General features: G+C 53.9%; 1 protein-coding gene across 1 annotated transcript in view; it reads right to left on the bottom strand.

Moving 5' to 3' along the window:
• Window positions 1–5,020: 5,020 nt before the first annotated feature.
• The window catches only part of HCN4 (hyperpolarization activated cyclic nucleotide gated potassium channel 4), a 119,691-nt gene continuing 100,934 nt past the window's right edge, over window positions 5,021–23,777 (bottom strand). Inside the window, exons 4-8 of the mRNA XM_074296247.1 lie at window positions 13,728–13,946; window positions 8,957–9,103; window positions 8,435–8,675; window positions 7,074–7,238; window positions 5,021–6,694 (exon numbers count right to left, since the gene is read on the bottom strand). Coding sequence (XP_074152348.1) covers window positions 5,247–6,694; window positions 7,074–7,238; window positions 8,435–8,675; window positions 8,957–9,103; window positions 13,728–13,946 — 2,220 coding nt within the window. The 3' untranslated portion in view covers window positions 5,021–5,246. The remainder of the gene's footprint in view (window positions 6,695–7,073; window positions 7,239–8,434; window positions 8,676–8,956; window positions 9,104–13,727; window positions 13,947–23,777) is intronic.

Raw genomic sequence — 23,777 nt, 5'->3', positions numbered from 1 at the left:
GAAACTCGGAGTTTGGAAGGAGGGCAGGCATAGGATGGAGTCAACAAGTTCCTACTATGTGCTCAGCACTGCATTAAGCATTGGGGCTACAGAGGAGGGGGAAGGTGTCTGTTCTCAAGTATCTTACAATCTAACTCTTGAGATACTTTAAAACTGGATGACTTGGAGATAACCTCAGGGGGACAGAACTATGATTAAGGAGTTCTGGGAAAGACTGTTCGCAGAAGGTGGGGCTTGAGCTGAGACTGGAAGAAAGCCAGAGAGCCAGGAAGCATGGATGAGAAAGCAAAGCTTTCTGGGCATGGGGGTGAGGAAAGGAAAAGACTTTAGTCAAAAGATGGAGTGCCCTGCGGCCCTGTGTGTGAGGAGGTCAGTGCCAGTGGGTTGCAGAGTGTGTGGGACAGTGGGGGGACTCAAGGTCTAGGAAGCCTGGAAAGGTGGGAAGGGGCAGCTTATGAGAGCTTTAACAGCCCAAGCAGAGGATTTTTTATTTGACTCTGGAAGAGCCAGTGGATTTTTTTTTTTTGATAGAGAGATGGCATGGGTAAACCTATGCTTTAGGAAGATTAAGGTAATATCTGAGTGGAGAACGGATTGGAAATAGACTGAATCAGGCAGACGAACGGAAAGACGGGGATGTATGAGGGTCTGCGCCTGAGCGGCTGGAAATGAGTTCCATTTTGAAGAAGTGGACATGGAGGTTTGGCCAGGATAGATGAAGGCATCCCAAAGACCCTGGGAACTGGAGCTAGAGCCCTGGAGGAATATGGGGGCTGCACATCGAGCTTTGAGAGGTATCTGTGGAAAAGTGACGGACTCAGCAGCCCCGGAGATGGCGGGGCAGAAGAGATGGAGCCCGCCCACCCACCCTTAGGGCGTGGGAGGACGAGCCTGCGGAGCAGGCCGAGGACTCTGGGAGCATCCCGGGCATGGGGTGGTTCGGAGCTGAACCACTGCAGAAAGGCCCAGCGGGGGGAGGACGGGGAAAGGTCACTGGAGCTGGCAATTAAGGGCTCTTTGGCGATGGGGGAGCCTCTGTCGGGAGCCAGATTCCGGGCAGCTGCCAGGCACGTGCCCGTCACACAGGCTGCCCGAGCCAGTCTCCGCTCCTGGAGCTCCCGGGGATTCCCCTTGTCTCCGGGCGAAGCCGGACTCCCGCCTGCCATTTAAAGCGCTCCCCAGCCCGGCTCCATCCCCGGTCCGCTCCAGCGTCTGCCCCACCCCCTGCGTACCCCCACCCCCTGCTTCCAAGAAAGGACCCCCAGGTGAAAGGAGGCTGCTGAAAGTTTTTGTTTTATTTAAATAAAATATACAATCCGGTGCATTCACCGTTTTTCTGTTTTTAAAAGTGGAAGATTCCAAAATGGCCAGCTCTGCGGGGGAAGGGGCGGCGCCCGGGGTTGGGGGGGCTGGGGGAGGGTGATGAAGATGGGGCGTCCGGGGCCCCCACGGCACCCCTCCCCCAGCCCGAGCTTTTCCACCACAAGCCCTCGGGGAGTGGGAGCCCGGGGGCCAGAGGCGGCCCTGGAGGCTCCCCCAGCCCCCCACCCCCACAGCCCGCCAGATCGGGGGTAGCTGAGCCTCGCCCCCTTGGCGGTACGCTTAAGAGACCCGTGGCTGGGGCGAGTCCGCGGCCACACGGGCTGGTTTCTCCGGTGCCACTCTCCCGCCCTTCCCCCGGCGGACACCCGCCCCGCTCGGAGACAGGTTCGCAGAAGCCTCCATTAGCGCCCGATTTTGGGAGCCCTGGGAATGAGCCCCCTCCCTCCCCCGCACCCCAGAAAACCCATCCTTCCCAGAGCGACAGCTCCTGAAAACCCCCCATTATATCTGTAGTCTATTTGCGGGGTACAAACAGCCCCCTCGGGCGTCCGAGGGTGGGAGTGGGGGGGGCTGGCTGGCAGCCGGAACCCCTGACTCTCGGAGCCGGGAGGGAACTCCCAGGAGCCTCTGCATCAGCACCCCCCCCCAGCGCCCCGTCCCCGTGGGCTTCTCCGCTGGCCTGAAGCCTTCCGGTAACCAGGCGGACTGTGCTGGGCGCCCCCCAACTCTGCCCCCCCAGCCGGGCAGAGCCCGCTAAGCCTCAGCCAAGCCTTCAGTGCCGGGGGACGGGGGGATCACACACTGCGAAAACTTTTCGTTTTTCTTTTGCTTGGACCATAGAGCAAACCAGCCAATCAGATTCTTTCCACCCAGCTGGCCCCGGGGCCTGGGGGGAGCAGGGTCCGGGGGAGGGGGAGGCTTTCCGGAACATCGGTCTCTGCGCCGGGCTGAGCCCAGCTATGACTGCTCCCCCTCCCCTCCCCCGCGCCTCCCACCAGGCCAGCTGGGCCAACGGAGACTCCCTCCCTCACTAGGCCCCTCAGCGGGAGCAAGTTATTGTTGGGGACGGGCTAAAGGCCTTGAGAGGCCGGGGCCCCCACCCATCCCGTCATCCTCCGGTGTTTCTTCCCAGTCACTCCCCTACAAGGATCCTCCTAGGGCTGCCCCCGTTTTAGATGCACTCAGTACCATGGGGGAAAGCCTAGTTGGCCAGCCCCTCCTCCAAAGGCCCCCTTACTCCCACAGGAAGCCAAGCTGCCCATTGGATTCTGATCTAGACTGGCTTTCTTCTGAGATGGTCTCCAGTGATTCCGGTGCTCCCAGGAGTGGCTTAATCTCTCCCAGGTCTTCCATCCCACTCTTTCCTTCACAGTCTTGACTAAACAGTTCAAGTTCACTTACCCAGAATCCCTTGCGGTCTTGGTCTGGATCTCTTGCAGGGTGAGGCTGAATAAGGAACCTTAATCAGGTAGGAGGTGCTGGAGGCCATTTCTTGGAGAAAGGCTGCTTCACAAACTCACCTTAGGGTGGGACCAGAGGGAGCAGCAAGCTCGCCAGCACTGGTTATCTTCTCCCACAATCCCGCAGTCAGTCATTGATTAAGCACCTACAGTCCGCCCACAGCGGCACCCAGGACAGAGATCAGGACCACCTGGCCCGGCTCCCTAAGAATGGGAGGCAGGGGGCGATGGCCGGAGGGAAGAGCACATTCCAGCGGTCTAGAGCAGTCACTCAGGCTCCTTCTTGGGAAGACACAAGACTGGAGCCGGGCAAGGAGCTCTGTACTCCTCCATCATATCCTCCCCTGCTCCAGAACCTACAGTGGCTCCCCATTGCCTTTGGGCCAGTGAATTCTACCTGAATTCTACACCTGATCTGGATTCTTCTGCTGATTAGCTCTTCAAATGACTTTGGGCGAGCTGCCTCTGTTTCCTCATCTGCTAAATGAAGAGGATTGGACTAGAACACTGTCCAGATTTCCTTCTCGCTCTGACATTCTACGACCCAGGATTCAGACTCAAGAACAGACTGCTCGGGGTGGCATTCCCAAGCCCACCCTGTGTATCCACACTTTTATCAAGGGATTCTCCAAAGCTCATCAACGTCAACCCACTAGGTTTCCTCATGGTCCCCTAATCGCCCGCTGCGTCGGCTCACCCACTCTGCCACATGTGGAACGCCCTTTCTCACTCCCAACTTCACTTTTCACAGCCGGTTGAAAGCCCTCCTCTCCCCTTTCCTTTGGAAGCCTTCTAGTCTACAATGGCCTCTTCTCCCAGGACCTCCCCCCACAGCTACAGTTTTCACCCTCCCTTGGCCTTTATGGCCTACTACTCATTGTCTTAGTTTTCTGGGTATCATCACTGAGTTTCCTGAGGACGGGGGGACTTCCCCATAGTACCTAAGCAAAGGCTGGGCAAACAGGTGACGAGAAGAATTGAAAGGAGGCTGTTTGAGAGGAGCCACCGGCCAGAGGAGATTTTGTGTCCCTAAGAGTCCATCCTTGGCTTCTGGGGGATAGCAGGACACCTTCCCAGCACCACCAGCCCCGGACAGCTCCAACTTAGGCTCCTTGGGATTGAGGGCGGGACTGATACTGGGCAGGGCAGGAAACCCTCTGGGACCCTGACTTTAAGGCCTGAGTGTGGACTGGTTCACTCAGACCTCCAGCTTTTTGTCCATTCCTTCACTCTCAGTGAGGCACTGTGCTTTTAGCTGGGAGGTTTCTGCCTCATTGAGGCAGCAGGCAGGGGGGCTGCTGGGGAGCAAGGCAGGACTCTGAAGCCCATCCCACTGGAAGCCCTGTCCCCAGGCAATAACTCCCCACCATAAAACTGGGGCAGAGAGGGCCTTGGGAGAAGAATCTTAGAATTTTGAAGCCGGGAAGACCCTTGGGATCGTCTAGTCCATCCCCTCACTGGGGAGGGGAAAGGAGGTGCCCCAATCCTCTTCCTTCGGGAAGTCACTGGCAGAGCCGGGATTGAGACCCAGATTATCTGACTCCCCGAAGAGTGGGCTTTCCACTAGTGACTGGGAGTGGGGGGTGAGGGTTAGGTAGGGGGACCCTGCTGAGATGTGGGTGGAGGTAACTCTCCTCCCTCCCAGCGGGAAAAGTCCCTGCCCTGAGGCTGAGAAGGGATGCCGCCCTGGGGCCGCAGGTTCTGGGGAAGGAAGGGCTGTACAAGCTGGGCTCAGGGCCTGGGGCCCTATGTACACTATGGCCTGGGCTGCCAGGCACTGGTGGGTTAGAACTACAGCAAGTGTCTGTTTTTGTCAGTATCTACATGGCTATACAGGCGCTATGTGGCTATACATGTACACTTCATACATACATACATACATATATATATCGATAGCTCGTTAGGTTCGTGGTAGAAAATTGCTAGGCTGGCCGACCCCGCCCCGGCTTCCTCTCCCCACTCCGGCAGACCCTTCCCCATGGGAAGGCGGAGAGGGCAGAGGTCAGGGGGAAGGCTGGGTAGGGGACAGGATGTTCTTCAGTCTCTGGAGCTCGGGTCCCTCTGATCCGGGACCGTGGACACCCGGACACCCGGGTCTAAAACAAGGAAGGGGGGGCTACGTTTTCCCTGGGCCATTCCCACCCCGGCCCCATCTGGCTCCCCAGGACATGTCGGACCCCCTCCCCGCCCCGACTCCTCAGCAGTCCCGCTGGGGCTCCCAGCCCCTCCCTCCCCCCTTTCCTCAAATGGTAAAATAATCTATAAAAGCAAGTGACCCCCAGATGTACAGCTCTAGGAATGCCTGGTGCTTTCCTGTGTTGGGCTGTGTGTGTGTGAATGTTTGGGGGTGGGGGTTATTATAATTATTACTGTTATTGTTATTTTCCTAATCACAGTTAAACCTGAAGGAAGAAAGAAGGGAAACATAAAAGAAAGGTCGGGGGCAAGAGGAAGAGCCCGAGTTCATAGGTTAGAAGGCAGTTTGGAGCGGACAGGTGGCTCAGGGGCACCCGCCAGCCCCGTAGATTCTCGGCCCCGGGGGGCGGCAGTCAGGGAAGGTCCCCCAGGAGAGGCAGCTTCAGCCCCAAACAACGGCGGGGGTGGGGGCAAAGAACCTGAGGACGTCTGCCGAGGCAAGGTGACCCTCTGGGCTGGGCCCGTGCCCAAGGGCCTTCCGAGGGGTCCAAAGCCCCCGCCCCCACCCCGGAAAGGTGGGAAGGCGGCCACAGACTCCCCCGAGGAGTGAGGGGAGCCTCGTAGCAGCGTCTGAGCCCCATCCTGAGGAAGGGCCGGTTGAGAGGCTGAGATGAGCTTGAGGTCCTGTGTGAGGCGGCCTGGGGCGAGAGGTGGGGTTCCTCGGCGCTGGGGGATCTGTGGTGGGGGGCTGGAGGCAGGGGGCAGAAGCAGGGAGCCATGGGAGCCCGATGCCCGGGGTGGGGTGCATTGGAAAGTTCTCCCTGGGCCTGGGCTCTGGCTGGGGGGGCTGAGGCCTCTGGGTGTGAAGGCCATAGAGGACACCCCCCCAGAGGCCCCCATGGCAAAGGGCAGCCTCTCCGGCTGCATCGGCGACATCCCTAATGCACTTGGTGGGACAGAGGCTGGGGGAGAGGCTCCGGGAGGTTGAACCAGCTGCCCCGGGCTGGAGGATGGCGAGCCGGCAGAGGCTGGAGGTGGCAGGAAGTGTTCTAGGAGACCCAGGCCCCCGGCAGCCTCGGCCAATGGCTGCACTTGGGTGCCGGGAGGGGACCGGGTGCGGCTGGGGAGTGGGGTGAGCAACGGGGAATCCGAGGAGGACAGGGAGCCGCCCGAAGCCTTGTGGAAGTGGCCAAAGCCAGCGGCGGCTGGAGTGGTGGGCGCTACCGAGGCTGTCTCCAGCGGAGAGCCGCAGGCTCCCGGGGGGGGCGGCCCGGGACCGGCGGGTGGGGAGCTCGCCGAAGAGAAGGGGCCGAGCCCCGCCGGGGCCGAGAAGCCGGCCAGCTGCTGGATGTGGAAGGAGGACGAGGACGGCGTGTCCAGCTGGGACGGGGTGCTGGCCGGGGAGCCCAGCGCGGAGGGGATCAGGGAGTGGAGACGCTTCAGGTGCCTCGGGGTCTGGCCGGGACCCAGCGAGCCCAGCCCGGAGCCCGCCCCAGTCGGGGGCCGGAAGATGGCGGCAGGAAGACGGGGGTGGTGGGTGAGGGCGATGGCCACGGAGGTGGTGGCCGCGGCCGCCTGCAAGGGAGCCTGGATCAGGGGCGTCCAGATGACCGGAGTGGGCGTGGAGGCCGCGGCGGACTGGACATGGTGTGCGCAGTGCGCCATTTCTCGGTCGTGCTGCACGATCTGCTGGATGATCTCGTTCTCCTGGTAGTTAAAGACTCCTGAGTTGAGGTCGTGTTGGACTTTGTGCAGAAGGATGGAGTTTTTCTTGCCTGGAGGGAGTGGAAGGCGGGAAGAAAGGACGGTCAGCAGCTTTAGTGTCCCTATGAGCGGCTCCGGCGCCCAGGGAGCTGGGTATTCAGGGGCGAACGTCGTGGGACGTCCCTCGGGAGGATGGAGTGAGACGGTATGGGCCAGCGAAAAGGGGTATGGGGGGGCATATGTGTGGCCCTGGGCAGAGGGAAAGAGAGCCGGGAGAGGGAGAATTATGGACAAATGCTCCATCGTGGGAACTGGCAAAGCCCTGGCCTGCCTCCCGTACGGGACCTGCCACCACTCCTCCGCCCGCTCTGAGCCCAGTTCTCCCCTCTCTTACGTGAGAACCTCTCGTCCCTCCCCCACGGAGGGACACAGCCCACGGCCCCCACGCACCGATGCGGTCCAACCGGTCCAAGGCCACAGTCTCAAATGCGCGGCGCATCATGGGATATTCCTCCAGAACCTCGTTGAAGTTGTCCACGGACAACGAGTACAAGCGGCAGTAGGTGTCAGCCCGGACGCTGGCCGTACGCCGCCCGCGGGTCAGCAGACATATCTCTACAAGACAAAGAGAGGGAGATGGGGATCCGGTCCTGGACGAGGGGCGCCGAGGCGAAGGGGGCCGGGGCCGCAGCCTCCAGTCTGGGGTCCTTTAAAAGAAGCCTCAGATGTAGTTCTGGGTTTTAAGAACTCTGATTAATGCAATGACCAGCTGCAGGACATTTGCGGGAGGGACGGGGAAAACCGGCACGTCGGCGGGCAGCGGAGCTGGGCATGGGGCAGTTTTCCAGAAGGCAATGGGTAATTATCTCCAGAAAGTCACCGGACGGGGCACCCCCTTAGACACGGCGATTCCACCAGGCAAAGGGATCAAAGAAAGAGGAAAAGAACCATTCGGACAAAAATATTGAAGTTTGCTCTTTTGGAACTGGCAGAGACTGGGATCTAAGGAGGAAACCATCGACTGGGGACCGGCCGAGCAAATTATAGGAATAGAGGAATCTGATGGAATACTATGGTGCTGTAAAAAAATGACAGGGAGGTTTGGGAAAAACCTGGGAAGTCTCATATAAGCTGATGCAGGGAAGTGGGCAGAACCGGGCGAATATTTTATGTAATGACAATATTGCAAAAGTAAACCAGTTTGATTCTAAGCAGCATCGTGACCAACCGTGAGTCCAGAAGACCCACGATGAAGCAGGCTGCCCACCCCCTGCCAGAGAAGGCTCTCGGTGCAGAATGAGACATGTTTTAGCCACAGCTAATGCAGGGGTTTTGATTTTGGCTTGACATGCTTACAAGAGTTATGTTTTTTTTTTTTTTCCTTAATCAATAGGTAAGGAGGAAGAGGTGGAAGGGACAGAAAACAAATATTTCTAGGTGGCGCAGTGGACAGAGCACCGGCCCTGGGGTCAGGAGGACCCGAGTCCACATCTGGCCTCAGACACTTAACACTCCTGGCTGTGTGACCCTGGGCAAGTCACTTAACTCCGATTGTCTCAGGGGAAAAAAGAAAAATACATTTGGGTTACAATATTTTAAAAACAGTATTAATACTGTCTGACCCAGATGATCAGCACTTCCTCCCCTTCCATTTCTGCCCTCTGGCCCTGCCTTAACGTGACCCTGGTTTCTTTGACTCTGGGTGGCAACTGCCCTTTCTCCCCTCCCCACACCTCACAAGGGCTATCCGGCTATGGGGCCCCCTCCGGGGGACTGGCCGTCGCCCTCCACGAGGGATGGGCCCCACGTACCCCCGAAGTAGGAGCCGTCCGCCAGCTTGGTCTCCTTGTTGCCCTTGGTGAGGACGCTGACCACACCGTGCTGGATGAAGTACATCTTCTTGCCGATGGTGCCCTCTCGGATGATGTAGTCGCCCGGCTGGAAGACCTCGAACCGCAGCTTCGTCAGCATCGACGTCACAAAGTTGGGGTCCGCGTTGGCAAACAGGGGCATGGAGGCCACCAGCTTCCGGCAGTTAAAGTTGATAATCTCCTGTTTGGTCAGCCAGGCGGAGAGAGGAGGGTCGGACCAGAGACCAGGGAACGGGGGGATTGGCCGGGCACGCCAGCAAAGGCGAGGAGAGGGAAGGAGGGGAGGGAAACGAGAAACAGAAAGGAAATAATTAGGGCTCAGCATGGAAACAGAGACTGCGACTTGGGGTTCTATCCATTCCCCCAACTCCCCCTTTCGGGCCCTTGGAGGAGTGCGGGTGTCGGTGAGTGTGGCTCACGGGCCCCTTCCTCCCGATGCTCCTCCCTCAGCGACCCGCTCACCTCCCGCAGCGGCTCGCTCAGCTCGCCCAGGATGCTCTCCTCATCAAACATCTTGCCCTGGTAGCGGTGCTCGTAGTAGTCGTGGATGCGCTGCCGGGTGTCAGGGGGAAGCTTGTGGAAGGACATGTACTGTTCCACCTGCTTGTACTGGGCCGGAGAGAGAAGGGGCAGAGGTCACAGGGGAGCCAAGGGAGGGCGGACCTGTCCTGTTCCCTGTCCTCTGAGAGATGGAAGAGGGAGGAGGGAAACCAGACATGGGGAGAGGAGAAGAGGAGAGGAGAGGAGAGGAAAGAAAGGAGGAGAGGAGAAGAGAGGAGAGAAGAGGAAAGAAAGGAGGAGAGGAGAAGAGGAGAGGAGAGGAAGAAAGGAGGAGAGGAGAAGAGAGGAGAGAAGAGGAAGAAAGGAGGAGAGGAGAAGAGGAGAGGAGAGGAAAGAAAGGAGGAGAGGAGAAGAGGAGAGGAGAGGAAAGAAAGGAGGAGAGGAGAAGAGAGGAGAGAAGAGGAAGAAAGGAGGAGAGGAGAAGAGAGGAGAGAAGAGAAGAGAGAGGAAGAGATGAAAGAAGAGAGGAATGGAGGAGAGAAGAAAAGAGAGAAGAGAAGATAGAAGGCAAAAGAGGAGAAGAAAGGAGGAGAGGGGAGAAGAGAAAGGAGAGAAGAGAAGAAAGGAGGAGAGAGGAAAAGAAAAAAGAAGAGAGGAATGGAGGAGAGAAGAGAAGAAAGGAGGAGAGAGGAGAAAAAGAAAGAACCAGAGTGACATGGGAATGAATGGGGATCATCGGTCAAGGGCCATTGTAGGGTCCCCATCCACCAAAGTAAGGCAGAAAGTGGGTCAGGAAGAAAATGGAGACCCCTCTTGGGAGAGCTTGGCCACCTTCTACCTGAGGACCCCGTCTCCTCCCACACGCAGAGCGCCGTAAATACTCATTGATCCTCTTCCCCGCATCGGACACCAGGGTCACAGCTGCAGTGTCAGGATCGGTTAATCCTAGTTGCCCGATTAAGATCTCACTCACTCTCATTCATTGGACAAACGCGGACAAAGGCAGAGCCCAGACAGCTCCTGCCTTCAGGAGCCCACACTCCCGTAGGGTCGAGGAGGGAGACGACAAAAGCGGACTGAGACAAGAGCGGGGCGATTTCGGGAGCTGGCTTGGGGTCCGACCCTCCTGGGAGGCGGCCTGAGGGAGGGGGCCTTTGCGCTCTCTGGAGCAGCCCCTCATGTGAAGGTAGAATGGGAGTGAGGCAGGGAAGTGGGGCTCCCGAAGGACGGCAGCCAGGAAGGTCACCGGGGGGCACGGCGGGGAGGCCTGGAGCCCGGCAGAGGGATCTGCATTTTGTCCTACTGGGGACACTGATGTCATCCCCTCATTTCTGGAATTAATTGTGACCATTGCAGCAGCACCCAGGCCGGGTATTCATTGTATCAGCTTTATAACTAGGGACTTATCCGGAGTCCAGTCACGCCCAAGCCCCCGTCCTCCCACCCCATGTAATCCTGCACCCCGTCCGGGGCTCTCATAACTGAGACAGAAAGCCCCTGGCAGCCTGACAGGAGCCACAGCCTTCCGGGCTCATTAGGCCGGACACAAGGAGAAGGAATTGGGGCCACGGGTCTCCCCGCCCCCTGGCTGGTGTTCCCTTCTGGGTCTGTCTGGGAGATGCTCATGAGAATGCTGCGGGGGCGGGGGGCGACGAAGGGACACATGGGGGGGTGTCCCCACGTGGCTCTCAGCACCTCCTCCTCAGACGGCCGGCCCAGACCGGTGCGTTCTCCGTCCCCACAGAGCTAAGAAGGCCAAGGTCGTGGGTACGAGCCACATTCGGGGTAATGATGTCACAGAAAATTACGCCTCTGTCCCTGCCCCCAGCAGGCCCAGCCCCCCCCCCCCAGCACAAAGCCATCTCCAGCGGAGCCGCTCCACAGCACATCCCTACTTCTAAGGCTAGACTGACCCCTGGCCAGGGGAATGCTGGTAAATGTTCGACAATCAGATAGTGGGGGAAGGGTGGACATACAACGTACTGTTAGGAGTCAGTCATATTTTCTTCAGCACTTTCTTAAATCTAGACAACCAACAAAACAATAAACCAAGCCCTGATTTAAATACCTGGTACTTGTTGATTTCCAGGTGTAAATGTTGACGTGAAAATTTAACAACCAGCTTTTGGCGCTGACCCCAGCACCCCCTGCCCATGAAGGGTCCACAGACTGAGCCTCGATCTCAGCCCCATTTCATTGCTCTCCACTCCCAGCCACAGTGATTGTGGACCTCACACTGAGCCAGAAATGTGCCTCAGCCTGACTGACCCCCTCGATTCCTGCACAGACCGACTCCAGCCAAAGAGTGTCTCCTAATCCTGGCCGCAGCCTGAGCCCCGAAGGCCAGCCACAGAGCACCTCCCTGTTGTCCGAGATGGGAGACCGGTGGGATAATTTGTTTTTTAAACAGACATTTTGCTGAAGACTGATTAGGGCATCCCCCCAGAACAGGCGTGGGTCACTGCAGGCAGGAGGGAATTAAAAAATAGAAGGGAATAAATACTTATAGAGAGCCTACTATGTTCCAAGAACTGGGAGGGAAAGACCCAAAGACTTTCTGCCCCCTACAAGAAGCCCCCTCTCTGCTCAAGATGCTCAACCCAGAAAGGGCCCACCGGATGACCTCATCCTCAGCCCACTAAATAACTCCATCCTTGACCCACCAAGGGCCCACCGGATGACCTCATCCTCAGCCCACTAAGGGCCCACCAGACGGCCCCATCCTCAACCTACCAAGGACCTACCTGAGCAAGTTCTACCCTTCCAGGAAGGCTTCTCTGGCTGCCCCCATCCACAGTGATCCCTCCCTCCTGACTTCTGTCTCCTGGAAATGTGGCTGAGAGGAGAGGTACGCACCCAGGGGCTGAGGAAGGCCCTTCCCCTCCGCCAGGGCTCAGAACTTCTGCGGCCATTCAGTATTCTGCTGGGGCGGGTCAAGGTTGAGCAAGGGGAAGGGGAGGGAGCTGAGCAATAATTTGCCATGAATATTAATGCCGCCATCGCCAGGACAGACAAAGTCACCTGGGCCTCTGGAGAGGCAGCTGAGAGTGAGAGCTGGAGCTCACTGGGCAGCCATCTCTGCCGGACTGTTACCGGGTCTGCAGCTTTCCCCTGTCCTCAGGCCCTCCATTTGGAGAGAGGGCATCATGGGGCAGAAGGGATGGGTGCCCACCGCCAACAGCCTCTGTATCTATGGAGGAAGGACTTTTACAGATGTGAATACAGCCCTGGATGTTCAAGGTTCTCTACAGCTCGGCTCTAAGCCTTGGAGTCTGTGTGCTAGGATCAAAGGAGTCTGGGATTTGAAGGCAGAGAACCTGAGTTCGAATTATGATTTTAGACAAGCCACTTAAGCATCCGGAGGAGTTTCCTCATCTGTGAAATGAAAGGCTTGGGTTGAAGATTCTAGGGTCGCTTCCATTTCCACATCTCTGATCCGCTCCTACCTTCAGGATCAGACATAAAGCCTCCACAATCTGATCTCTTCCAGCGTTTCCTGTATCTTCTCTCCCTTCTGTGGGCTCCGCTAGCAAAGGCCATCTCCAGGCTGTCCTGCCCACAGGACCCTCCACTTCCCAGCCCTTGCATTTGCACTGCCCCAAGCCTGGAAAGCTCCCCCCCCTCACGCTTTGTGGCCTCCTCAGGGTCCAGTTCCAGTGGATCTGATTCGGGAGCCTTTCCTAGTCAGCCCCTCCCCCGGGGCCTCTCCTCTGAGGCCCACCCCCACTGGTGCGTGTTTGTCTTGGTCCTCGCTGTCCCCCTTAGAAGGCAAGCTCCTAGAGGGCAGGAACTGCCCTTTGCCTTTCCTCCCACAGCCGCCCTCAGCCCAGGCTCGCCACCATGTCCTTTCCGAACAGAGAACTGTTCTGTCTCCCCTCTGGGATCCCTTCTTATCGTACACATGTTAATCACCCTGTGTTACAGCTGCCCGACCTCAGTCACATCCCCATAGGCCGAAAGCCCTACGAAGGCACGGACTTGTGCCCTGTGGAGCGGCCTGGGGACATCCAGGCGGCCACCGAATCCAGGGGACCCTGCCCTCAAATTGTCTGGGGCTCCGAGCCATTAGGGCTCCCCCTTAGCCTCCGCCTCTTCCTTGCCTCTACTTTCGGTCCCCAGACTTTTCCCTTTTTTTGGTTCCATACCTTTTTCTTCATCCACCCCCACGTCACCACCCCAGAAGAGCGCCCCCCCCCCCACTTTGTGTCCAGAGCCGGGACTTGGTCAGTCGTAGCTTCCCCGGCCTTTGTGCTTCCTCCATATTCATGTAACATCGGGCTGACCCGCGGAGCGGGGCTCGCTCTCTAACCCTCTGCCGCCCTCAGAACACGGTCCAGACCCCTCGCCTTGGAATTCCAAGTCCCCACAGTCCGGTTCTACCCGTCCAGCTCTTCAGACCCGCCCCGTGTGGACTCCCACCGTCCTTTGTTCTCACTAGTCCTCGCTGAGGACTGACGGCAGGCCGGCCCCTCCAGGAGGTCAGGGAGGGGGACCCCAGGTTTTCCCCAGACCGCCCTGGACACCGCGGCCCAAAGAACGCTGCCGGAGGGAAGGGGGTGGACACCGCTCTCACCAGGAAGCGGGAGGGGACGGCGGGCCGCATTAATCGGGCTTTCGGACGCCCTCTTCCCGGCTATCACCTTTCTGCCTCTGCAGAAATGGGGCTGATCCCCACCGCCCTCCAAGGCTGCCCCCGGCCGCTCTCCTCCCTGAGTGACGGGCCCCCCCCTACCTTCTCCTGGTACTGGCGTCTCGAGGAGTCCAGCGACTGGATGAGGGCGGTGGCGTGGCCGATGAACATGGCGTAGCAGGTGGCGCCCACGATCATGCTGAGCATGGTGAGCCAGACGTCCGACATGCCCATGGGCGCCTGCTTCCCGTAGCCGATGCAGAGCATGTGGCTCATGGCCTTGAACAGGGCGTAGGAGTACTGCTTCCCCCACGAGTCGTTCTGCGGGCAGACAGACAGACAGACATGGTCTTCAGCTTGGGTGAGGGCTGGAGCAAGAGCGCCAAACCAAGGGAAAGACTCCGGGAGACTCCCGGGAAATCATGGGGCTGACGCGGGGAAAGAATACAACGTCCCTAGGTCAACCTGTAGAACGTAAAAGGAAAAAACCAGCTGGGGGTCCACGCCCAACAATTACCACGCGGAGGTTGTGAAAATAAAACTATTATTCAAAAACAGCGGGAAGTTCCAGAACTTCGGCTGAGACGCTGAGCCTCCCGCAGCCTGAGAGGGCCCCGTCCGGGGAGCGGCGGTGGGCTCGGGAGCCTCCCACGGCACACCGGGCCTCAGAGCCCTCCTCCGCGCCACTCCTATCCACGTCGGCAGGGTTAGGGACGGCCCGGGAGCGGAAAATCCCCGTAAACGAGTGGGGCCCTCGCTTCGGAACAGAAGTCGTCTGATCATGGCGGCTCCGAAGGTAAAACGACACCTCGGGACATTTATTTTATGCATTTCTGACTTTCTAAACCTTGCGTCTCCCCGCGCTGAAAGCTTCCCCCCAAATTCCCATTGAACTTCCTCTGACGACCTGGAACATGTGGAAGCTGCGCGGGGGAGGGACGCTGCCCTTGGTCCGGCCGCTCAGGCCCGATTCCCCAGGAAACCTTCTGGCCCAGCCGGGGCCCAGCCGGGGCCGAGCCGGGGCCGAGCCGGGGCCCAGCCGGGCGAGCACTCCCCGGTGAGGGGCGCCCCGCAGACCGGCCAGGAGGCTGGCTCCACCACAGACCTCGCAGGGCCCGTCATGTGGGACGCACTGGGGAGGAGGAGGGCAACAGCAAGGGGAAGAGCCATGGAAAGTGACTTTTACAGTGAATATCAATAATAGAAAAGTCAATAAAGACTTAAAAATCACCAGATTCTCAAACGACAGGAGAACCGGGACGGGGGAGGAGGAGGGAGAAGGAAAGGGTTAACCGACTTCAGGACCGCGCGGTTTGCTGGGGAATGATGGCAGCACGGAGAGGCTTCTGTCCCGTCCCAGCCCGTGCGGCCCGGGCTGCCCGGGTGAGATCACAGGCTGGGAAGAGGCAAAGCCCCCTCTGGCTCCGCCAGAGCCACAAAATGGGGCCAGTCCCATGACTTGTTCTTGCACTTTCATTCCCCCACATTGGAGGTTTCCATCACACACCGGGCAGGAGCCAGACCTACTTCTGGGCCAATCTCTCCGGGCTGCAGAGCCCAGCCGGGCTGGCCCATTACCCAAGGAGGGCGTCCCACCACCTCTCCTCCCTAAGTGCCCGGGGGCGTGCGTCCATCCCGGGACAGGCAGCGCTCATTGGACCTTATAACTGGATTCAAACTCCCTCACTCTGTGCCTCGGGAAACTCGGTCTCAGTTGCTCTTTTGCAAAAAGGGGATAATAACGGGTAATTCCTACCTCGGAGGGAGGGAGGTTGGATGACAGCCTGAAAATCATTACATCACCAGTCCTCCTTGCAAATTTAACGGGGATTATGTCATTCTCTATAAGTCATCAATATCAACTAGGTAATACACCGGGAAATATTGATTTTAAATATCCTCCTACAAATTGGAATCCATTGAGGCTCATTGTTCAATCAGAGCCACAGATCGTTAAAGAGTTGGAAAGCAGGGACCCTCTGTAGCCTCCCTGACAAGCGGTCATCCAATCTCTGAAACAATTCCTTAGAACGTCCTTGGACTTTTTGGACGGTTCTGATTGTGAAGAGATTTTTGCTCGAGCCAGAATCTGCCTCTTTGTGATTTCAATCAATTCAATCAATACACATTTAATAAGTTCCTACTGTGTGCCGACGGGGAAGGAAATATTCCTATTTGTAAGTTTACAGTCTGGGGGTCGGGATGGGGCACATTTAGGGCTCTACAGAAGAAATAGAAAGAGAATAAATGTAAGGCTGAGGTAGGGAGACAGGGCACCAGCAGCTGCAAGGAGAGGGAAGGAGGAAGCGTGACAGACGTGCTGTACAATGTGGTACTTGGCCTGTGTCAAAGAGGAAAAAGGAAGAAGGCTCTGAGGGTGGAGATGAGGGAGTCAGACGCTGGCCATGAGTCAGGTCCAGCCTCAGACACGTATGAACTGCATCCTGAGTAAGTCACTTAACTTTTGTCTGCCTCATTTCCTCAACTGTAAAATGGGGATACCAAAAAGCACCTACCTCCGAGTTACTGTGAAGATCAAATGAGAGAATATTTGCAAGGTGACTGGCAGGGGTGAAGTGACTTGCCCAGGGGCACCCGGCTAGTAAGTGTCTGAAGTAGGATTTGAACTCAGAGCTTCCAAACTCCAGCACCTTACCCATGTACCACCTAGCTGCCATAGATTCATAAAGTACTTAGCACAATTTACATTTATGCCTATATTTATAAAGTGCTCAGCACATGGCTGATAATTAATAAATGTACATTCTCTTTTTCCTAGGCATTTCCTGAGGTACTCCCTTGCCCTCTGAAGCTAAGTAAGGTCATAAGGCAGTTTCTGTAACAGTTCTTCAAACACTCAAAAGGCAATAATTAGGCAGCCTGCCTCCCAGATTTCTCTCCTGTAGACCAGTTCCATCCATGGGCATAATTTCTAGTCTCTCCCCTCTTCTAGACAAGGTTTCAATATCCCTGCTAACAAAGGGTATCCTGAACTGAACATAGAACGCCATTAATGACCTGACCAGCACAGATGTGGCAGGGCCGTCACCTCCCATGCTCGTGACCTTGTACTTCCCTGCATTAATGCAGTCTCTTCTGGAGGGCATATCCCATGACCGACTCCTATTAAGCTTATGGTCCAGTAGAACCCTTAATCATTTTCACATAAACTGTTTTCTCAACCCATTTTCCCCATCCTGTACCTGCAGCTGAATCCACGTGTAGTCATATGTATTCAATTTCATCTTATCTTTAGCCCACTTACTGTCCCAGCATCTTGAGATCTTTTTGGACCCCAATTCTATCATGCAATAGAGTGTCTTATTTCTCCTGTATTCCTGTCTTCTACATATATTTGCTCACTTAAGTCATTTCATAATATAAATTAATTTTAAATTTAATTAATAAATTAATATAAAGTGAGTCATTTATTAAAATATTGAACAGAACTGGGGTGGGATACAGAGCCTTGAGGCACGCCACTAAAGACTTTCAAGTTGATGATAATCTTTCAATCAACACTCTCTGGGTCTAGTCATTTCACCACTTCTTATTAGCATTCAGTCCATGTCTTCCCATTTCATCCACAGGAATATCATGATAAATTGGTCAAAAGTCTGACTAAGATGCATGTGTGGACTCTATGGACTTCCCTGGATAGGTATATATTGTCTTTAAAAGGCAACAGTGTTAAGTCTGGTATGATTTGCTCTTGATCAATCTCTAGAATTTTTCTGGAGTTAAAGTCAAGTTCACTGGCCTTTTCTTTAAAATATCTGCCTAAACGATCTAGGAGCAGCTAGGTGGTGCAATGAGTCAGGAGGACCTGAATTCAGATCTGGTCTCAGACACTTAACATTTCCTAGATGTGTGACCCTGGGCAAGTCACTTAACACCAACTGCTGCCATATATACACACATATATGTGTATTTGTGTGTGTATGTATATATATATATATCCTAAAACAGGCAGCAGGGTTGCACAGTAGATAGAGCACTGGGCTTTGGAGTCAGGAAGATGCATCTCCCTGAGTACAAATCTGGCCACAGACATTTACTGATGATTTGGCTCTGGGCAAATCATTTCACTCGGTTTGCCTCGGTTTTCTCATCTATAAAATGAGCTGGAGAGGGGGATGGCAAACCCACTCCAGCATCCTTGCTAAGAAAATGTCTAAATGGTGTCACAGAAGAGTCAGACACTGGAATGGTTGAACAACAAAAACTGGAGCAATATTTGCCTTCATCCGGACTTTGGGCACCTTTCCCACTTCCACAATTCCTCAAATATCACTGACAGAAGTTCAGCACTAACATTCAGGGTAATTTTGGTGTCTGAAGATTAACTTTGTTTGAAACATCTGCTGTTTCTTCTCTTCCCCTTCTTTATCTCATATTACAATTCTCTGGAAACCTTCAATCCCATCCCATCTTTGCTAGCCAGAAAGTTATTCTCCTTGGTAGAGAAAAAGGAAAACAGGTTAAGACTTTAGTCATTCCACTTTTTCCTCTGTGGTCAGTAAGGAGATGTTCTTTTGCTCCCTATTAAAAAAGACTTTTATTATCTTTAGCATTTATGATGAGCATATTGTCATAATGGATTTTCTCATTAGATTATTCTTGTAGTTAGACATTTTCCTTCAAACATGAGTTTATGGATGCGCTCCCTGTGCAGCAACATGGGCTTTCTCTTTTCTTTCATATTAGAATTGGATGTGATTCCATATGGAAATGCCATTCTTGAAAAACTCCCTTTCCTTTAGAACCGCTTTAGTTCAATCTGAATCAGTGACCATTTACTAACTGCCTACTATGGGCGAGTCACTCGTCTAGGCACTGGAGTACAGAGATAAAAAATAAATGAAAAAGTCCTTCCCCTCAAACTTACATTCTACTGGACAGAACATGTAAACAAAAAATACACAGCATAACAATGTGAGGATGCAGAGAGCGTTAATGAGTAGGGGATCTAGGGAGGCTTACTAGGGAGGAGAAGATGAGCAAAGTCATGGAAGAGGCAAAGAATCTTAGGTACTGAAGGTAAGGAAAAGGTAAGGAAGGAGCATCCATTATACCCGCCAGGGAAGACAAGCCCAGTCATTGGGATTTGACCTTTCTTAGCTCTAACTGTGAAATCCACTCTCTCAAAGTCTAGGATATTCAGGGTGTTCCCTTCATTATCAGTCACAAATTCACTCCAATATCCCATGGTCACTGCCTCCCAAGGTTCCTGTCAGTTCTGTTTTACCAGTCAATTTGTCCTCATTTCTCACAATCAGTTCAAGGATAGTGGTTCCCCATTTTGCTTTCTCCATCTTCTGAAGAATGAAATTATCAGCAAAGAGAGTCAAGAATTTGTTGGCTGTTTCTGCTTTACAGATATCGGCAAAGTCAAGCTCCCTCTCCTCAATCCTCCGGTCTCCTCACGGCATGTACAATTTTATTTTGCTCTATCGGCTTGTGATCTGTCAGGAACTCTTCATTCGATTCCTCCATTAATCTGACGGTGTACAGTTGCCCTCACTATAATATGGTCTCTGTTTATTTTTTCCTTTGACCCTACCAAAATACTCCTTGCTGGGCCTTTCACCTCCAGACTCTGTCCCACCCCTCAGCTTTAAATATTCATGCATAAGTAAATATCTAATGGACCCTCAGTTAGAATTTCATTCACGGGTTGTCAGGGCCCAAAATTTCATCACCAAATATCTTCGTGGAGAAAGATCCACCTTTTTAATTTCAGTAGTCTTCCAAGGATGTGCTGTGGGCACAAGTCATAAAGACAACAGTCTCTGAAGAATAGTTGTGGGTAATTCAGAGGCCCATGGCAAAGTCAGACTACAATGTGTTGTTTAATGAGGATTCCTTTAGATAAATTGCATTAAGGATGGCATTGGAGAGATGGAAGATGGAGGAGGGAATGATGGTCAGCCCACAGGCTCTGTTAGTTTCCAAGAGCAGCTTCCCAACCACCCTCCTTGGTCAGCTGGTTGCAGGTAAGTAAAGTAAAGCTTAGATTGGATTTGTTTGTGGATATGCGTGGTGGAGGAGTCTTTCCCTCTACTCCAGAGCATTTGCGGTTTGGCGAAACCCACCTTGTTTCGATTCAAGACGTGACCAGCCATGTGTGACTGAAGCACTGGTACAATGCAATAACACAGAACTTTCTGGTGGTCCAAAAAAAGCCTTATCAGACCAGAAAATGCATATGCAAGGGCCATCTCCTACTCTGCTTCGTGGGGATTTTTCTTTTTCTTTTTTTGTTATTATAGCTTTTATTATTATTATATTATTATTATACCAGATATAGGCATGGGTAATTTTTCAGCCTTGACAAATGCAAAACCTTTTGTTCCAACTTGTCCCCTGTTTCCACCACCTCCTCCCCCAGATGGCAGGTTGACCAATACATGTAAAATATGTTAAAGTATAAGTTAAATACAATATATGTTTACATGTCCTGGCGATTTTTCTACAAGGAAAACTTGGAGCTTCCAATTGGGGAAAGAGCGGCCACAAGCTAGATTTACCCACCCAGCCACCATGCTTCTGTGAAGGCGTTATTCCCATTTCTTTTCTGTTGATTTTTTCCTGCTCATAAATCAGTATTAAGAGATAGAACTGACCAGGTTATATCCTTGTAAGCTGAAAAGTCACCAGAGGTCCTTGAAATAGCCAGAATCAGTAGTGAAGGTCTTTGGAGCTAGGTCATGGAGCTCCCATAATAGCCAAGGCTGGAGAAGGACCAGTGGAGTAAGTGAGGGAGCAGCCCAAGAGTTGACCAGTTAATGGAGACACTGCATCCTGAAGGAGCTGGCTCGGCTGAGAAGGGGAGCAACTCATCAGTCACGATTACCCTTGGTGGAAACCATGCTAAAGGATTCCCACAGCCATGAATTGTGAGGGGCCCTTCAGCCGTGCGCTTGCTATAAATGGGCCTTATTATCTTGTACTTCAAGGTGCACCCACGCTCCTTTGGGAGAGTGCCATACTCGGGCCCTGGCTTTCATCTGGCCAAGGCTCAATGGCACCGGTGATGTCACATGTAGCTCTCTGTATCTGTATCTCATTTGCTTCATTAACGGCCATTAATCTATAAATGATTCTAGGAAACAGTTTCCAAATAGGAGAAAAGAAAGCTTTCCTTTCATTTTGCTTCCACCCTTTTCTCTCTTTTCTGCCACTAGAATCCCCCTTTGTGCCTCATAGTCCATTATATGGCTCCTTTATGGGAGTTGAATGGGACCAATTTTCTTGCTGTTGTGTGTCATTTGTGGCCTTTTAGCTCAGTAGATTAATGAGGCAAAGGTTCCGGTGTCTGATTTTCCTGGGACTCCTTTGCTTTAATGTGGAGACTCTCTTCTCCAGCTAAAGGGTGACTCTTAATTCTGGCATAGACTGACCTCCAAGTCAGAGGATGACCCTGTAGTCCCGGAACCCGGAGCTGCCGGTCCCCGATTCTGAGCATCCATTGATTCTCAATTCTGGTCTGACGCATCCTCAATCACATCTTGGCTCTGCCATTTACCCTCTCTTCCCTCTTCCAGGTTTATTTCCTGCCCCTGTAAGGTGAGTTGGACTAGCTGGTCTCCACGTTCTAAAACTAGAACCCAGTGATCACCGACTCTACCCTCCGTTCCATTTGCTGGTAGAGCTTCCCTCCTCAAACTGTCTTGTGTTTTACCTATGTGCCCTCACTGTTTGAGGGCAGAAGTTCCTCATTTTACACGGTCCATATCGCATAGTAGGTGCTTCATAAATATTTACTGACTGAATAAACACAGCATCTTGGTTATGGGGAGAACAAAGTAAAAGGGTGCAGATAACCCCAAGCCCATCACCGCTGCTGAAAATGCATGTGTCTGGGGCAGGATATGTGTCCATTTGCCTTATGGGGAAACTGAGGTCAAGTGAGGAGGGTCATAAGTCACTTGCTCAGGACCATTTAAGTGGATCTGGGTTGGACCGAGGGAAGGAGTCAGTCCTGGCAGCCACAGGCTGGCCGGGTCGGTGTTTGGGGCTAGGCCATCAGACAGACAGGTGGCGTTGGGCCGCCAGGGTGGGCTGCTCCCAGTCCCAACCAAGCCGAGCCAACTCCAGGTCCCCCAGGGCCAGTAGCTTCCTTTCTTAATTGCCAGAGCCTCAAGAGGATTCAGGGGAAATTCAATTCATATGTTTCTGATTCATTTACACTTAGCTCATCAAAAGGCGGTTTTGTAAGGAGCCTGTTTGATGCTGAATATGCCTCCAGTCTTTTTCACGATCTTTCAAAGGTTTTTCTCCTCCCTCTTGGAACAGGGGATTTGCCTTTAGACCAAATCAGAGACTCCGGGAAGTGGAATTCGCCAAGTGGAATCTGGTTTTCTCTGGCAGTGAAGCAGGGTTGGGGGTGGGGTTCATGGGCTCCCCAATTTATTCACACTTAGGAGACAGGATGGAAGATGCAGCTCAGAGCACCAAGCTCCCAGGAACCCTCAGGGAGTCTTTGGGTCTCTGAAATACTCACGATTTGTCTTTTTTTTCCTGCAAAATTTGTATTTTAAATCATCAGCATCAGCATCTAAGTGGAGCTTGGAGTGACCAAGCTTCGAACACCAGACCAGAAACTCTCCCAGTGTCTGGTCCAGCTCCACCAAATTTGTTCTCCAGTCTCAGAGGGACGATGTGACCTTTCTAAAGCCTCAGTCATCCCCTCTTTGAAATGGATCAAAGCATTCCAGCTCCCTCTGTGGCAAGGACCCCTTGGAAGCCTGGCGAAGCCTATGGATCCCTCCTCCAAATAATGGATGTAAATGCATAAAATAAAACACAAAGGATTACCGAGGAAACAAGTTATTTTGAAGTAATTAGCAAAACTATTTTAATAAACAAGTTGATGGAACCCAGGAGAAGATTCCCTACTCTAAGGGGTCCCATGACAATCTAATAAAGTGTTGAATGTGAGGGTATGGTGGAGAACATAAAATCTTTCCAGAATGAGCATGGCGGGAACATGGCTTTGTCTCCTCTGGGGATGGAAGCAACTGCCATCCTTGCCCTCGGTGCCCTGTGGCTCAGTGCCCCCTCCCAAGCTGACACCCCCTAAAGAGCCTTCGCTCCACCAAGCCCTTTGGGTTTGTCTCCAGGCAGGTACAGACTAACCCTCCACCCCTTCCCCAGCTCATTACAGTCACAATTCAATTATTCTGCACCCACAGCCTCTGGGGTATCGTAATTCCTAGTCTCGGCTCTGCTTGGCCAGCCTATTATTATCAACCAGGGGTATGCTGGGCTCGGGCATCTTGGGGGCGGAGCTGTGAACCCGGGGGGTTTCTTGTTGTCTGCGGAGACCAGAGGTAGATGTGGCCCTGAACTGGTCCCGGATTGGGATCCTAGACCCCCCAAATGGAGAGATCCAGAGAAAAAAAGACCCAACGTCCTACAATATATAATAGTGAGAGCTCTGGATTTCACATCAGGAACTCGTGTTGCCACGGGCTCGCGGGCTGACCCGGACAAGGCCCTCGTTTTGCTGAACCTCAGTCTCTTGCTCTGTCAGATAAGGGGCCGGGCGCTGGCTGACCTCTTAAAGCCTCTTTCGGGCCCCACTGCGGGCTTGGAGGGCAGAACGGGCTCAGCACCACAGGGATGGGCTCCGTGAAGGTACCACAGACACCGAAGAAGGGGTGGCCAGGCCATTGCCACAGCCAGGAAGCACGTTGATTGATAAGCCGGACAATAGGAAAGAAGTCCCCGGGTGTTTAGTCCATGTCCTAGGAAGCCTGTGAAGGACCTGGGGACTTTTGTTTGGATCCGGCTGAGAGTTTAACAGTACGTGGAAGAGCGGTTCACCTCATTCTGCTTGGCCCCAGAAGGAAGTGCCCAAAGCATCGGGCGGAAACCACAGAGACAAAGTGAAGCTACCTAGTAATTAGCGATGTTCCCAAGCCGAAAAGGGACGGCTACAGATCGCCAGCCCTACTGAATGTCTTCAGAGACCAGGACAAAGGGCCGCTCACTGGGGACAGTGTAATTAATAAATGTTTATTGACTGATTGAATGTGTCACTGATTATAAGGGAGTCCCCCCTCCCTCTCCCACAGGCAGCTAAGTGTCCCGGTGGATGAATGCCTGGACTTGGAGTCAGGAAAATCGGAGTTCAAATCTTGCCTT

Source organism: Sminthopsis crassicaudata, chromosome 2, assembly GCF_048593235.1.
Source record: "Sminthopsis crassicaudata isolate SCR6 chromosome 2, ASM4859323v1, whole genome shotgun sequence".
Taxonomy (NCBI): Eukaryota; Metazoa; Chordata; class Mammalia; order Dasyuromorphia; family Dasyuridae; genus Sminthopsis; species Sminthopsis crassicaudata.
The sequence above is the reverse complement of the archived record's forward strand: the minus strand, read 5'-3'. Positions and strand labels throughout refer to the sequence as shown.